The sequence below is a fragment of the Oryx dammah genome, unplaced genomic scaffold, assembly GCF_014754425.2.
Source record: "Oryx dammah isolate SB20612 unplaced genomic scaffold, SCBI_Odam_1.1 HiC_scaffold_20, whole genome shotgun sequence".
NCBI classification, from domain to species: Eukaryota; Metazoa; Chordata; class Mammalia; order Artiodactyla; family Bovidae; genus Oryx; species Oryx dammah.
The window spans coordinates 33006003-33023045 of record NW_024070204.1 but is presented as its reverse complement, the minus strand read 5'-3'; the positions used below and the strand labels follow the sequence as shown (position 1 = coordinate 33023045).

Below are 17043 nucleotides of genomic sequence, written 5' to 3'. Positions count from 1 at the left end.
CACTTAGTGACCACAAGGATGGGCGCTGTGAACCCTAAGAATGAAGAAGGTACGCTTTCATTTGTAAGTGGCAGGCAGAGATCAGGACTATACATCACTGTTGTATGAGTAACTGTCTAATTATTTTAAGCATTATGGCAATGAGGTGACCAGGCTGAGGGGTATGTGTGTGCATGTGTGTGAGAGAGAGAGCAACTTAGATATAAACAATGAAGCTGAGGATTTTACAACAGAACTTTCACAATGAGGCAAGAACTGGAGAAAACAAACCATAAAAACCATCTTCTAGCTGGCTCATGTTGCTTCTAAGAACACTTGCCGTTTGTATTCTATGTATGCCGTGACTTACAACTTATCAGTAAATGTTTATTGCAGACTGTGGTGTGGCCCAGAATCTAGCAGAAACCTCTAGAAGAGCCTGGTTGGAGTGTTTTCTTTTACAGATGAGGCTTGTGGGGTTGGAAGTGATTAGGCGTGCTGTAATTTGTGGACAAGGAGAGAATCCCCATCTCTTGGTCTCCTGACTGTTGAGGGCGTTTCTGCTCTGCTGAGTCGCTTTCTTACACCTTTCAGGGGAGAATTAAGAGGATGAGATGTTCTCTAAGGACCTGTACTTCCCCTTAAAGAACAATGATCGGTCACAGGTCTGTTTCTGCTCTAGACTACAGTTCTGTTCCTCACTAGAAATGAGGATCTATAAAGCCTTTAGAATCTAACAGAAAAGTAAACTGGCTGTCACGAGGGAATTAGCCTAACGGGGAGAGCATTCCTGTCAATGCCTTCTCCATCTCCCGCTCACTGGCCCTGACTAATAAGAAGCCTGGCATTAGAAAGATATGAAATTTTACCTCATGTCTAAAGAATAATTTTAAATTGCTTATATGTTTACCTGGTACACTAAGGTTCTCATGGAGCAGTGGGAAAACCAAACTATCATAAATAATGTGCAGTAGTACCCTTTGATACATGACTTAACTGTGGTTAAAAAGAAGCAACACAAGTGTATAGGTGATTTCCTAAAAGGTCAAAATTCTATTTATAAATGTAATTCACATTTGTAAATGTCTTAACATTTTTTGGTCAATTTTGGTCTTCAGGCATTAGCAAAGTAAATACTCAAAATACTTAAAATGTCTTGCAGTTCTTTACCTGGCCATTTCATTCAAGTACCTCTCACCGAGCCACTTTTCCATGAGTCTATATACATCGACCGCCTTTATTACTAACTCTTCCAGGAAAGCCAATGCTTTTACCTTTATCAGTTCAAGTCGGAACTGTGTAGCTATCTCTATTTAAAAAAGAGAAATAAAGATGTTTTTAATGTATTATATGGCATGAACTTTCTGATGAACCAAATTCAATTTTGAACAAATTATGCTTTAGTTTGTGGAACTTTTGGCACATCTTTGATGTACCAACATGGATAATTAATAACCTATCCACCTTGGAAACAAAACAACATGTGGTAGAGTCCTTTGACAGTTTACTTATTATTATAAGTAAAAAATTATAATTCAACTTTACATATAATTGCACTTTATCATATACCATTTGATAAATTGGAATGGGAAAACAGAAATAGATAATTTCTGAATTTCAAAAAGGGGGAGGCTAACTAAGTTTCTTGATCTCTCTTCTTAGAACCTTGGGAAGGCGACACCATGTTCTTCAACACAGGTGAGAGGAGGGTGAAGCGCATGGTCCCAGGGCTCATTGATATTCTGGGCACACGGTGAGGTCTGTGATTTCCCTCTAAAATATCTGTCCAATCCTTCTTCTTTGCTTTCTCTATTGCCACGTTTTGACACTGACTTATGTCTCGCCTCCACTACAGCAACCACCTCCATCCTGCTTTCTCTAAGTTCCCTTCCCCACCTCAAACCCAAATCCACCCACCCCAGGGTGACCCGTCTCACCCGCCTGCACACATGCTTCTGGGCACTTTCTGCCCAGAATTCCTTACTAGCTCCCAGTTGCCATAAGGGAAACAGAACTTTCTGGACAGGGCCTATGTGACCCTCCATCTCCCAGATCCCTTGTTTCCAGAATGCGCCTCAGACTCCCCCGCTACTCCCCATCAGTGGGTCACATAGTTCCCCTCCCCAGTCTGTGCCCTCATCGTCCCCTGCACACATTTCTCACATTCTTCTTGTTCAGCTCAATCATGAATTCAACTGCTCGGAAGTCTTTCTTGACTTCCTGCTTGTGCCCTTTGTCCTGTCCACCGAGCTCCAATATCACAATGTATTGTAAGTGATCATTTGCAGTTCTGTTCCTATTTTTTTTCTTTTGATGCTTTGTGTTTGTGTATATATGTGTATATATTTTTTCATCTACTGTAGGACTGGCATATAGTAGAAACTCACAAAACCTTTACTGTGTAAATATGTGAATTCAGCCACACTAGGAACCACGTATGCAATGAACTGAAGGATGACGTATACTTAGCTACTGAAAGCAGATGTGGGAACAGGCAATGTGACAGGCATGTGTCTTGACTTCCTGTGTTCAATATCCTTCAGATTTTACTCTTGGAAATAAGAAAGCAGGGGGTAGGAGGATGAAGAGAGGGGAGAAAAGGAGAGAATCAAGGGATGGAAAGTATCTTGAGTGGCTAATCGTCATTGAGTAGTTAATGGGTCCCAGCATATCCAACGCTACATTTTTATGGTTTTGACATCTAGTTTATTGACCATGGCTTCTTTCCAATGAGGATACTTTGGTTCAGTTTCTTGATCTTTTCCAATTCTGTTTTGAATTGTGTTATAAAACACCTGGAAGAGCCAGGAGGAGATTATGTCATATAAAATTGTCGCTCTCCATAGAGAAGGAGGCCCTTGAATGTTATTGATCCGTCACTAACTCTTCCATGGGGTCTACTCCCAAGAGCTCCCTTTCAGGACTGGTTAACCTTTAGTCAGAGTTTACTTGCCTAATGAGATGCCTAAATTATTCTTATTATATTATAGAAGCATAACCTTAAGCCTTCTTTCAGCCTGTAAGATCACACCAACTCTAAATATTGCTTCTGTTTTTTTACTTTGAGATTTTAATTATTGCTGATTGCAGCCATGAAATTAAAAGACGCTTACTCCTTGGAAGGAAAGTTATGACCAACATAGATAGTATATTGAAAAGCAGAGATATTACTTTGCCAACAAAGGTCCATCTAGTCAAGGCTATGGTTTTTCCAGTGGTCATGTATGGATGTAAGTGTTGGACTGTGAAGAAAGCTGAGCACTGAAGAATTGATGCTTTTGAAGTGTGGTGTTGGAGAAGACTCTTGAGAGTCCCTTGGACTGCAAGGAGATCCAACCAGTCCATCCTAAAGGAGATCAGTCCTGGGTGTTCATTGGAAGGACTGATGCTAAAGCTGAAACTCCAATACTTTGGCCAACTCATGCGAAGAGTTGACTCATTGGAAAAGACCCTGATGCTGGCAGGGATTGGGGGCAGGAGGAGAAGGGGACGACTGAGGATAAGATGGCTGGATGGCATCACTGACTCGATGGGTGTGAGTCTGAGTGAACTCTGGGAGTTGGTGATGGACAGGGAGGCCTGGTGTGCTGTGATTCATGGGGTCGCAGAGAGTCGGACATAAGTGAGCTACTGAACTGAACTGAACTGAACTGAACTGATGCTCTCCTAACCACTTCCCAAATTCCCTTTTTGAGATCCCAGCAGACAATCATACAACAGTCAGATCTAGTTTTCATATGGTCACGTGAAAACAGCCAACTGAGTGTTATGCCTTTCAGTCAGTTTGCTTGTGCCTCATAGACACAAAGCCAGCCAAGAGCTGCTTGCCTACTGGTCTATTTTCTACTCAAAATATCATCTTATTTCTTCCCAATTGCTACCTTCAAATTGCAGGGCAGCAAGATGCTCTTCCTTTATTCTGAGCTTCAGTTCATTTTTTACTTCCACTTCCTCAGTCTCTTCTGCTGGCACTACTACAGGAGCAGCTTCTGCCATAGGTGGGGATTTACCTGAAAGGGTAATGAATCATGCTGAGTTAACTGCTAATGGGCAAGTATACACACAGGGTCTTGGATAAAATGCCTACAAAGTGGAGTGTGTAGAGATATACATGTCTAGTGATTTGGGAAGGAGAGACCCCAGGCCAGACAGTGTGAGTGATGAAACATTAATAATCCTTCCTTGAGAATTCTCCATGTGGTATCTGGCTGGACACATATAAAACGCCCTATTCATGTAGCATCATGGAAAGATGAGATATGTGGCTAGTGCAGACATGGTCACAGACTCCAAAGAGGGTTCAATTTAGAGTTTGGGAACAGAAATTAGCAAACCCAAAGATTGTGCTGGCCACCTGGAGAAACAGTCTTCAAAGGATACTTGCACTGGCCAGTGTTCCCCAGGTCCTCATCAAGAAAGACCAGAGAACAGTCTCATGCAGATACAGTGGAAATGTAGCCTATGGTCAATAATTCATAATTCACTTCATTTAAAAAATTAATTTATTTATTTTAATTGAAGGCTAATTACTTTACAATATTATAGTGGTTTTTGCCATACATTGACATGAATCAGCCATGGGTGTACATGTGTTCCCATCCTGAACCCCCCTCCCACATCCCTCCCCATCCCATCCCTCAGGGTCATCCCAGTGCACCGGCCCTGAGCACCTAGTCTCATGCTTCAAACTTGGACTGGCGATCTGTTTCACATATGATAATATACATGTTTCAATGCTATTCTCTCAAATCATCCCACCCTTGCCTTCTCCCATAGAGTCCAAAAGATTGTACTTTACATCTGTGCCTCTTTTGCTGTCTCGCATATAGGGTCATCTTTACCATCTTTCTAAATTCCATATATATGTGTTAGTATACTGTATTGGTGTTTTTCTTTCTGACTTACTTCACTCTGTATAGTAGGCTCCAGTTTCATTCACCTCATTGGAACTGATTCAAATGCATTCTTTTCAATGGCTGAGTAATATTCCATTGTGTATATGTACCACAGCTTTCTTATCCATTCATCTGCTGATAGACATCTAGGTTGCTTCCATGTCCTGGGTATTATAAGCAGTTCTGAGATGAACATTGGGGTACATGTATCTCTTTCAATTCTGGTTTCCTGGCTGTGCATGCCCAGCAGTGGGATTGCCGAGTCATATGGCAGTTCTATTCCCAGTTTCTTAAGGAATCTCCACACTGTTCTCCATAGTGGCTATACTAGTTTGCATTCACACCAACAGTGTAAGAGGGTTCCTTTTCTCCATACCCTCTCCAGCATTTATTGTTTGTAGACTGTTTGATAGCAGTCATTCTGACCAGTGTGAGATGGTACATCATTGTGGTTTTGATTTGCATTTCTCTGATAATGAGTGATGTTGAGCATCTTTTCATGTGTTTGTTAGCCATCTGTGTGTCTTATTTAGAGAAATATCTGTTTAGTTCTTTGGCCAATTTTTTGATTGGGTCATTTATTTTTCTGGAATTGAGCTGCAGGAGTAGCTTGTATATTTTTGAGGTTAATTCTTTGTCAGTTGCTTTGTTTGCTATTATTTTCTCCCATTCTGAAGGCTGTATTTTCACCTTGCTTATAGTTTCCCTTGTTGTGCACAAGCTTTTAAGTTTAATTAGGTCCCATTTGTTTATTTTTGCTTTTATTTCCATTATTCTGGGAGGTGGGTCATAGAGGATCCTGCTGTGATTTATGTCAGAGAGTGTTTTCCCTGTTTTCCTCTAGAGTTTTAGAGTTTCTGGTTTTACATTTAGATCTTTAATCCATTTTGAGTTTATTTTTAGAAAGTGTTCTAGTTTCATTCTTTTACAAGTGGTTGACCAGTTTTCCCAGCACCACTTGTTAAAGAGTCTGTCTTTTTTCCACTGTATATTCTTGCCTCCTTTGTCAAAGATAAGGTGTCCATAGGTGTGTGGATTTATCTCTGGGCTTTCTATTTTGTTCCATTGATCTATATTTCTGTCTTTGTGCCAGTACCATACTGTCTTGATGACTGTAGCTTTGTAGTATAGTCTGAAGTCAGGCAGGTTGATTACTCCAGTTCCATTCTTCTTTCTCAAGATTGCTTTGGCTATTCAAGGTTTTTTGTATTTCCATACAAACTGTGAAATTATTTGTTCTAGTTCTTTGAAAATACCATTGGTAGCTTGATAGGGATTGCATTGAATCTATAGATTGCTTTGGGTAGTATACTCATTTTCACTATATTGATTCTTCTGATCCATGAACATGGTATATTTCTCCAACTATTTGTATTATCTTTGATTTCTTTCACCAGTGTTTTATAGTTTTCTATATATAGGTCTTTTGTTTCTTTAGGTAGATTTATTCCTAAGTATTTTATTATTTTATTTTTGTTTTTAATTTTATTTTTACTTTATTTTACTTTACAATACTGTATTGGTTTTGCCATACATTGACATGAACCCACCACGGGTGTATACAAGCTCCCAATCCTGAATCCCTCTCCCACCCCATATCATCTCTCTGGATCATCCCCATGCACCAGCCCCAAGCATCCTGTATCCTGTATCGAACATAGACTGGCACTTCGTTTCTTACATGATAGTATACATGTTTCAAAGCCATTCTCGCAAATCATCCCACCCTCTCCCTCTCCCTCAGAGTCCAAAAGTCCATTCTATACATTTGTGTCTCTTTTGCTGTCTTGCATAAAGGGTCATCATTACCATCTTTCTAAATTCCGTATATATGTGTCAGTATACTGTATTGGTGTTTTTCTTTCTGGCTTACTTCACTCTGTATAATCGGCTCCAGTTTCATCCATCTCATTAGAACTGATTCAAATGTATTCTTTTTAATGGCTGAGTAATACTCCATTGTGTATATGTACCACAGCTTTCTTATCCATTCATCTGCTGATGGACATCTAGGTTGTTTCCATGTCCTGGCTATTATAAACAGTGCTGCGATGAACATTGGGGTACATGTATCTCTTTCAATTCTAGTTTCCTTGGTGTGTATGCCCAGCAGCGGGATTGCTGGGTCATAAGGCAGCTCTATTTGCAATTTTTAAAGGAATCTCCACATTGTTTTCCATAGTGGCTATACTAGTTTGCATTCCCATGAACAGTGTAAGAGGGTTCCCTTTTCTCCACATCCTCTCCAGCATTTATTGCTTGTAGACTTTTGGATCACAGCCATTCTGACTGGTGTGAAATGGTACCTCACTGTGGTCTTGATGTGCATTTTTCTGATAATGAGTGATGTTGAGCATCTTTTCATGTGTTTGTTAGCCATCCGTATGTCTTCTTTGGAGAAATGCCTATTTAGTTCTTTGGTCCATTTTATGATTGGGTCGTTTATTTTTCTGGAGTTGAGCTGCATAAGTTGCTTGTATATTTTTGAGATTAGTTGTTTGTCAGTTGTTTCATTTGCTATTGTTTTCTCCCATTCAGAAGGCTGTCTTTTCACCTTACTTATAGTTTCCTGTGTTGTGCAGAAGCTTTTAATTTTAATTAGATCCCATTTGTTTATTTTTGCTTTTATTTCCAGTATTCTGGGAGGTGGATCATAGAGGATCCTGCTGTGATTTATGTCGGAGAGTGTTTTTCCTATGTTCTCCTCTAGGAGTTTTATAGTTTCTGGTCTTACGTTTAGATCTTTAATCCATTTTGAGTTTATTTTTGTGTGTGGTGTTAGAAAGTGATCTAGTTTCATTCTTTTACAAGTGGTTGACCAGTTTTCCCAGCACCACTTGTTAAAGACATTGGCTTTACTCCATTGTATATTCTTGCCTCCTTTGTCGAAGATAAGGTGTCCATACGTGTGTGGATTTATCTCTGGGCTTTTTATTTTGTTCCATTGATCTATATTTCTGTCTTTGTGCCAGTACCATACTATCTTAATGACTGTAGCTTTGTAGTAGAGCCTGAAGTCAGGCAAGTTGATTCCTCCAGTTCCATTCTTCTTTCTCAAGATTGCTTTGGCTATTCGAGGTTTTTTGTATTTCCATAGAAATCTTGAAATTATTTGTTCTAGTTCTGTGAAAAATACCACTGGTAGCTTGATAGGGATTGCACTGAATCTGTAGATTGCTTTGGGTAATATACTCATTTTGACTATATTGATTCTTCCAATCCATGAACATGGTATATTTTTCCATCTATTAGTGCCTTTTTGATTTCTTTCATCAGTGTTTTATAGTTTTCAATATATAGGCCTTTAGTTTCTTTAGGTAGGTATATTCCCAAGTATTTTATTCTTTTCATTGCAATGGTGAATGGAATTGTTTCCTTAATTTCTCTTTCTGTTTTCTCATTGTTAGTGTATAGGAATGAAAGGGATTTCTGTGTGTTAATTTTATATCCTGAAACTTTACTACATTCATTGATTTGCTCTAGAAATTTTCTGTTGGAGTCTTTAGGGTTTTCTATGTAGAGGATCATATCATCTGCAAAGAGTGGGAGTTTTACTTCTTATTTTCCAATCTAGGTTCCTTTTATTTCTTTTTCTGCTCTGATTGCTGTGGCTAAAACTTCCAAAACTGTGTTGAATAGTCGTGGTGAGAGTGGGCACCCTTGTCTTGTTCCTGACTTTAGGGGAAATGCTTTCAATTTTTCACCATTGAGGATAATGCTTGCTGTGGGTTTATTATATATGGCTTTTATTTTGTTGAGGTACGTTCCTTCTACTCCTGCTTTCTGGAGGGTTTTTATCATAAATGGATGTTGAATTTTGTCAAGGCTTTCTTTGCATCTATTGAGATAATCATATAGTTTTTATCTTTCAATTTGTTAATGTGGTGTATCACATTGATTGATTTGTGGGTACTGAGGAATCCTTGCATCCCTGGGATAAAGCCCAGTTGGTCATGATGTATGATCTTTTTAATATGTTGTTGGATTCTGTTTGCTAGAAAAATTTTTAAGGATTTTTGCATCTATGTTCATCAGTGATATTGGCCTGTAGTTTGGTTTTTCTTTTGTGGCATCTTTGTCTCTGTTTGGTATTAGGGTGATGGTGGCCTCATAGAATGAGTTTGGAAGTTAACCTTCCTCTGCAATTTTCTGGAAGAGTTTGAGTAGGTGTTAGCTCTTCTCTAAATTTTTGGTAGAATTCAGCAGTGAAGTCATCTGGTCCCGGGCTTTTGTTTTCTGGAAGATTTCTGATTACAGTTTTGATTTCCATGTTGTGATTTTCTATTTTCCATTTCTTCCTGGTTCAGTTTTGGAAAGTTATACTTTTCTAAGAATTCGTCCATTTCCTCCAGATTGTCTATTTTATTGGCATATAGTTGCTGATTGTAGTCTCTTATGATCCTTTGTATTTCTGAGTTGTCTGTTGTGATTTCTCCATTTTCATTTCTAATTTCATTGATTTGATTCTTTTCCCTTTTTTTCTTGATGAGTCTGGCTAATGGTTTGTCTATTTTATTTATTTTCTCAAAGAATCAGCTTTTAGCTTTGCTGATTTTTGCTATAGTCTCCTTTGTTTCTTTTTCATTTATTTCTGCTCTAATTTTTATATATATTTTTTCCTTCTACTAACCCTGGGGTTCTTCATTTCTTCTTTCTCTAGCAGTGTTAGGTGTGAAAGTGAAAGTGAAGTCGCTCAGTTGTGTCCGACTCTTTGCGACCCCATGGACTGTAACCTATCAGGCTCCTCTGTCCATGGGATTTTCCAGGCAAGAATGCTGGAGTGGATGGCCATTTCCTTCTCCAGGGGATCTTCCCGACCCAGGAATCGAACCCGAGTCTCCCACATTGCAGGCGGACGGTTTACCATCTGAGCCACCAGAGAAGCCCCAAGTGTTAGGTGTAGGGTTAGGTTATTTATATGATTTTTCTCTTGTTTCTTGAGGTAAGCTTGTATTGCTATGAACCTTCCCCTTAGCACTGCTTTTACTGAATCCCATAGGTGTTGGGTTGTTGTGTTTTCATTTTCATTCATTTCTATGCATATTTTGATTTCCTTTTTTATTTCCTCTGTAATTTGTTGGTTATTCAGAAGCATGTTGTTTAGCCTCCATATGTTTGTATTTTTAATAGTTTTTTTTTTCCTGTAGTTGACATCTAATCTTACCACAGTGTAATCAGAAAACATGCCTGGAATGATTTCCATTTTTTTGAACTTACCAAGGCCTGATTTATGGCCCAGGATGTGTTCTATCCTGGAGAATGTTCATGGGCACTTGAGAAAAAGGTTAAATTCATTGTTTTGTGGTGAAATGTCCTATAGATATCCATTAGGTCTAACTGGTCCATTGTATCTTTTAAAGTTTGTGTTTTTGTGCTAATTTTCTGTTTAGTTGATCTATCCATAGGTGTGAGTGTGCTATTAAAGTCTCCCACTATTACTGTGTTACTGTTAATTTCCACTTTCATACTTGTTAGCATTTGCCTTACATATTGTGGTGCTCATATATTGGGTGGATATATATTTATAATTGTTATATCTTCTTTTTGGATTGATCCTTTGATCATTATGTAGTATCCTTCTTTGTCTCTTTTCACAGCTTTTATTTAAAAATCTATTTTATCTGATATGAGTATTGCTACTTCTGCTTTGTTTTTGTCTCCATTTGTGTGAAATATCTTTTTCCAGCCCTTCAGTCTGTACAGCCTTTCAGTCTGTATGTGTTCCTTGTTCTGAGATAAGTCTCTTGTAGACAGCATATATAGGGCTCTTGTTTTTGTATTCATTCAGCCAGTCTTTGTCTTTTGGTTGGGGCTTTCAACCCATTTACATTTAAGGTAATTACTGATAAGTATGATCCTGTTGCCATTTACTTTGTTGTTTTAGGTTCGAGTTTATACACCTTTTCTGTCTTTCCTGTCTAGAGAAGATCCTTTAGCATTTGTTGAAGAGCTGGTTTGTTGGTGCTGAATTCTCAGCTTTTGCTTGTCCGTAAAGCTTTTGATTTCTCCATCATATTTGAATGAGATCCTTCTGGGTACAATAATCTGGATTGTAGATTTTTCTCTTTCATCACTCTAAGTATTTCCTGCCATTCCCTTCTGGCCTGAAGAGTTTCTTTTGAAAGATCAACTGTTATCCATATGGGAATCCCCTTGTGTGCTATTTGTTGTTTTTCCCTTCTGCTTTTAATATTTGTTCTTTATGTTTGATCTTTGTTAATTTGATTAATATGTGTCTTGGGGTGTTTCACCTTGGGTTTATCCTGTTTGGGACTCTCTGGGTTTCTTGGACTTGGGTGATTATTTCCTTTCCCATTTAAGGGAAAATTTCAAAATTTCAACTATCATCTCTTCAAGTATTTTCTCATGGCCTTTCTTTTTGTCTTCTTCTTCTGGAACTCTTATGATTTGAATGTTGGGGTGTTTGACATTGTCCCAGAGGTCTCTGAGGTTGTCCTCATTTCTTTTAATTCTTTTTTCTTTTTTCCTCTCTGCTTCATTTATTTCCCCCATTATATCTTCCACCTCACTTATCCTATCTTTTGCCTCAGTTATTCTACTGTTGGTTCCCTCCAGAGTGTTTTTGATCTCAGTTATTGCATTATTCACTGTTGATTGACTCTTTTATTTCTTCTAGGTCCTTGTTAAACATTTCTTGCATCTTCTCAATCCTTGTCTCCAGACTATTTATCTGTAACTTCATTTTGTTTTCAAGATTTTGGGTCATTTTTACTATTATTATTCTGAATTCTTTTCCAGGTAGACTCCCTATCTCCTCCTCTTTTGTTTGGTTTGGTGGGCATTTATCATGTTCCTTTACCTGCTGAATATTTCTCTGCCTTTTCATCTTGTTTAGATTGCTGTGTTTGGGGTGGCCTTTCTGTATCCTGAAAGTTTGTGGTCCTCTTCATTGTGGAGATTTCTCCATGTGGGTGGGGTTGGATGAGTGGCTTGTCAAGGTTTCCTGGTTAGGGAAGCTTGCATCGGTGTTCTGGTGGGTGGAGTTAGATCTCTTCTCTCTGGAGTGTAATGAAGTGTCCAGTAGTGAGTTTTGAGGTGTCTATGGGTTTGGTGTGACTTTTGGCCACCTGTATTTTAATGCTTAGGGTTATGTTCTTGCCTTGTTGGATAATTAGTTTGGTATGTCTTGCTCTGAACCTGTTGGCTCTTGAGTGGACCTTGGTTTCAGTAGGTAGGTATGGAGGCTTTTGGATGAGCTCTTGTCAATTAATGTTCCCTGGAGTCAGGAGTTTTCTAGTGTTCTCAAGTTTTGAATTTAAGTCTCCTGCCTCTGGTTTTCAGTCTTATTCTTACGGTAGCCTCAAGACTTCTCCATCCATACCCCACTGATGATAAAACATTTCCTTTCAAAGACAATGGGCTGCCTTTCTGGGTGTCTGGTGTCCTCCACCACCGTTCAAAAGTTGTTTGGTGGAATTTGCTCAGTGTTCGAATGATCTTTCAGTAAATTTGTGGGGGAGAAAGTGGTCTCCCCATCCTATTCCTCCACCATCTTAGGAACACCCCCCCCCACACTTCATTGTTTTTTAACTAGTACTTAACTACAAGTACTTCAGAGATAGTCTATGAGAATTAGAAAATAAGGATTTGTCAGTGTTTGTCTGAGAATGTACACATAAGAAATGGCAGTGTGATTCTAGCTGCAAGCCCAGCTTATACAGTTCTACTTAGTTCAATAAATCTTTCCTGAATGTCTGATCTCAGGGGGTTCAGATTTTGGGAAGAAGGCAAATATTAACAAAGAAATTGTAATTAGATGTGTTGCATCTTATTTGCAGTAGTGGATGTAAGTATACAGATGAAAGAGCCCTTAATCTCTCTGGGTTTCTGTATTAGCATCTGTAAAATTAGGAAATTCAACCCAACTAACTATTCCATTAAAGTAAATTGAATCATTTCCTTCAAATGCTGATTATTTCCTTTATGTTATTTAGCCCAGACGAAACCCTGGAGAGTTTGTCTCAAATTTACCGTTTGAGACAAATGAGGGTCACAAGTTCTTAATTGTAGTGCTACTCTTTCCTCTGTTCCAGGGGCCATCACCTCACGCCTCCCCCACCCTCAAGGCTTTGTTGTAACTCCCACTCTAGATATCTGGATGGACTCCACCCAGGAAGCACTTCCTACTTCCTCAGATGGAGTGAGGTGACTGTGCTCTCCAAGGACCTGTTCAGTTCAGTCGCTCAGTCATGTCCGACTCTTTGCAACCCCATGGTGACCCCAGGGACCTGTACCTCCACATAAGAATAATGGTTGGTCACATGGCTGTCTCTGCCTTAGACTAAAATTTTGTCAGGGCAGGGACCACGTTTCTGATTTTTTATGTAAGTTCGCCACTGGGTCCCTTGGACTCATCTTCATTGTGTTCTGCATGGTGGGGACCTAACAAACACATCAGGAGCAACTGATCAGTGGAGGGACTTCTGCTCATATGCTTCCCTCTCTTTCTCTCTGGCCTCAAGTCACTTCAGAAATGTACAAGTGGGAACATTCAGAGGGCAGAATATATCTGTGGTGGAGCTCATCCCCAGGGTTATTGGAGGTGTCTCCCAACTTAAGTTTTCTTTCCTCTTTTTACTCTATGTTAAAGAGTTTTAGGCAGGAGGAGGCCTCCAGGAGGTTAAGTTAAACCTGAGATCTGAATTAAACCTAAGGTCATGGCAACCCACTCCAGTATTCTTGCTTGGAGAATCCCATGACAGAGGAGCCTGGCGGGCTACAGTCCATATGGTCGCAAACAGTCAGGCACGACTGAGTGACTAACACTTTCTCACTTTCACTTCAAGCCTGAAATTTACACACACAGAATTAGCTTTTGGGCTTCCCTGGTGGTTCAGCAGTAAAGAATCGCCTGCAGTACAGGAGATGCAAGAGATGCTGGTTCCATTCCTGGGTCGGGAAGATCCCCTGGAGAAGGAAATGGCAATCCACTCCAATATTTTTGCCTGGAAAATCTCATGGACATAGGAGCCTGGAGGGCTACGATGGTCCATGGGGTCACAAAAAAGATGGACACGACTGAGTGACTAAACTACCACCTGTTGCTTGTAACCCTCTCTTGATTAAGGCAGCTACTGTCAGTCCCCTTGCACATACTTTTCAGATTGCACAGTGTCATCTTGGGGTTCTTTTCACATGTCTTTGAGATTTATTTCCCCCTGGATACACTTGGTTATGTGGATAAACAAAAAGGGGCTGGCATGGAGAATGTTTGCCAACTAACATTCGAGCTTACAGATTCCTGAGTCTCTAATAAAACCTAATGAACAGCATTCTAGTAGCTCAGAGGCCCATGTGCCTGGTTAAGTGCTTATTTTCCACAAAGGAGAGGTTAAGCATCCACAGTTCTGGATGCTAAAGCTGTGAATACCTTTTCCTTTTTTGTCCTCTTTCTTTTTCTTGGATGGTGGTGGTGGTGGTGGAGGCTCCTTTTTCACTTTTTTATTTGCAGCTGCCTGAGGAAGTTTTTCTTTTGTTTCTGCTGGCTGGTTTTCTTTTTCTTCTTCCATGAGCCTCTGATGAATTTCAGCAGCCACCTGGTTGTATAAGAGCAACAGTTCAGTTAGTGCAACATTTATGAAAAATGATAACTATTTGGTTTGAGTCATCACCCAATGTCATTGAAACCTCCTTTTACTGAAACAACCATGCCATGTACTGAGTCTTTACAGAACACACTTTGATGGTTCACTTAAATGGAAACCTGTCTCTGTCCCAAAATGTGGCTTTCTGAGGCCATTTGTGTGGCAGCCACTCACTTTCTCAAGTCCTGCCTGCCATGCGTCTTTCTTTCCTCATTGCTGCCTCCAAACCTGGAAAGCTTCAGAGTCATGCAAGAATTTCTTTCTCAATCTCAGACCTATGGATTGAATGCTCACTATTCTTCCAAGTTATTTAATTTATATGCAGAGTACATTACATGGAATGCCAGGCTGGATGAAGTACAAGCTGAAATCAAGATTGCTGGAAGAAATATCAATAACCTCAGATAGGTAGATGACACCACCCTTATAGCAGAAAGTAAAGAAGAACTAAAGAGTCTCTTGATGAAAGTGAAAAAGTTGGCTTAAAACTCAACATTCAGAAAAAGAAGATCATGGCATCCGGTCCCATTACTTCATGGAAAATAGTGGGGAAACAATGAAAACAGTGACAGACTTTATTTTTTGAGCTCCAAAATCACTGCAGATGGTGACTATAGCCATGAAATTAAAAGACACTTGCTCCTTGGAAGAAAAGCTATGGCCAACCTAGACAGCATATTAAAAAGTAGAGACATTACTTTGCCAACAAAGGTCCATCTAGTCAAAGCTATGGTTTTCCAGTAGTCATGTATGGATGTGAGAGCTGAGTGCTGAAAAATTGATGCTTTTGAACTGTGGTGTTGGAGAAGACTCTTGAGAGTCCCTTGGACTGGATCAAACCAGTCCATTCTAAAGGAAATCAGTCCCGAATATTCATTGGAAGGACTGATGCTGAAGCTGAAACTCCAATCCTCTGGCCACCTGATGTGAAGAACAGACTAACTGGAAAAGACCCTGATGCTGGGAAAGATTGAAGGTGGGAAGAGAAGGGGATGACAGAGGATGGGATGGTTGGATGGCATCACCGACTTAATAGATGTGAGTTTGAGCAAGCTCTGAGAGTTGGTGATGGACAGGGAAGCCTGGCATCCTGCCATCCATGAGATCACAAATAGTTGGACATGACTGAGTGACTGAACTGAACTGAACTGATTCTTCCAAGTTCCTGTTATCTCTTGGCTTTCAATCTGGGGCATTCCCCTAAATCAGTTTCTTAATCTTTTTTTTGTTTGTTTTTTTGTTATTGATTGTTTTTATGTCCATTTCTCCTAATTACATTCCCCTCCATGAAATCTGAATACTGCAGAAGTGTACCTGCCTGTGTACTTTATGTATGTCTGTGCTTTGTACAAAAAGTTAGTGAGAATTTGTCTTGTTCTTCAGTTAAGTTTTGGGAGTCCATGCCCTGTATTAACTGGGCTCACCGACACTTGAATCCTGGGCTCCCATTCTATTCTAACACTAGACATCACCCCAGGAATGTACAGTGTTCATGGAGGACGACTAACCACATTGCTGATTCTTAACTTCCTCTCTCTGGGAGACTTTGAGCTTCTTTCCATATCTGTACCCTCCTCCTTTCACTCTCACAGATTTCCAGGTGTAAGAGATTAACTGTGTTGTCACAACACAACAGCTGATGAATAGGGTGGGGTGAGCTGCTGCTGGGACCCCTCCCTCTCCCTGTTCTGTGGGCCTAAGGAAAACCTTGTCTTGGGGCTTGTGCAGCTGCGGCTGTGCCTGCAGTTAAAAAGACTGCAACTTTCAAACCATGTTATCTTCCTGATATATGCCCAGGAGTGGGATTGAATTTGAAAAAGTATATGTGTTAGTAGCTCAGTTATGTCCAACTCTTTGTGACCCCATGAACTATAGGCCGCCAGGCTCCTCTGACCATGGAATTCTTCAGGCAAGAATACTGGAGTGGGTAGTAGTGAAAGTCACTCAGTCGTGTCCGACTCTTGCGACCCCATGAACTGTAGCCCGAAAGGTTTCTCTGTCCATGGGATTCTCCAGGCAAGAATACTGGAGTGGGTTGACATTTCCTTCTCCAGGGGATCTTCCTGATCCAGAAATCGAACCCAGGTCTCCTGCACTGCAGGCAGAATCTTTACCGACTGAGCTAGGAGGGAAGCCTTACAATCCAAGCCACCAGGGAAATCACTGGAAAAGAATAGAAATGCATATATGTATAACTTTGCTGCATACCTGAAACTAACACAGCATTGTTAATCAACTATGATCTAAGGTAAAACAAAAATTAAAAATAAATTATAAAAGAAAGACTAGACCTGCTACAATGTGTCCAATGGCTACTGGAGAGGTGAAGGGCATTCATGGGTATCAAACTGAGAAACGAAAGCTGAGACAAGGTTTTCAAGGTTTTCTTTCTCCCTTTCACACACACATGGTGTGTGCCCCACACACCATGGGGGCAGTAGCAACAAATGGCTGAAAACTTAAAAATCTCAGTAAGGCAACTGGTGAGGAAATGGAGGTCCACGGAGTTTGTTTATTATTTCTTATTGTGTCCAATTCTGATGACATTTCTCGGGAGAATTGGG

General features: G+C 40.0%; 1 protein-coding gene across 8 annotated transcripts in view; it reads right to left on the bottom strand.

Annotated features, from left to right (window-relative positions):
• SPEF2 (sperm flagellar 2) overlaps positions 1-17043 on the bottom strand; it is a 196945-nt gene that overhangs the window by 46978 nt on the left and 132924 nt on the right. For all 8 annotated transcript variants that reach the window (XR_005724763.1, XR_005724762.1, XR_005724765.1 and 5 more), the window contains 3 exons: positions 14266-14431; positions 3861-3989; positions 1150-1288 (listed from right to left, as the gene is read on the bottom strand). Coding sequence is in view for 3 of the 8 variants with exons in the window: in XM_040262317.1 (XP_040118251.1) it covers positions 1150-1288; positions 3861-3989; positions 14266-14431 (434 nt within the window). In the remaining 5 variants the exon portion in view is untranslated. The remainder of the gene's footprint in view (positions 1-1149; positions 1289-3860; positions 3990-14265; positions 14432-17043) is intronic.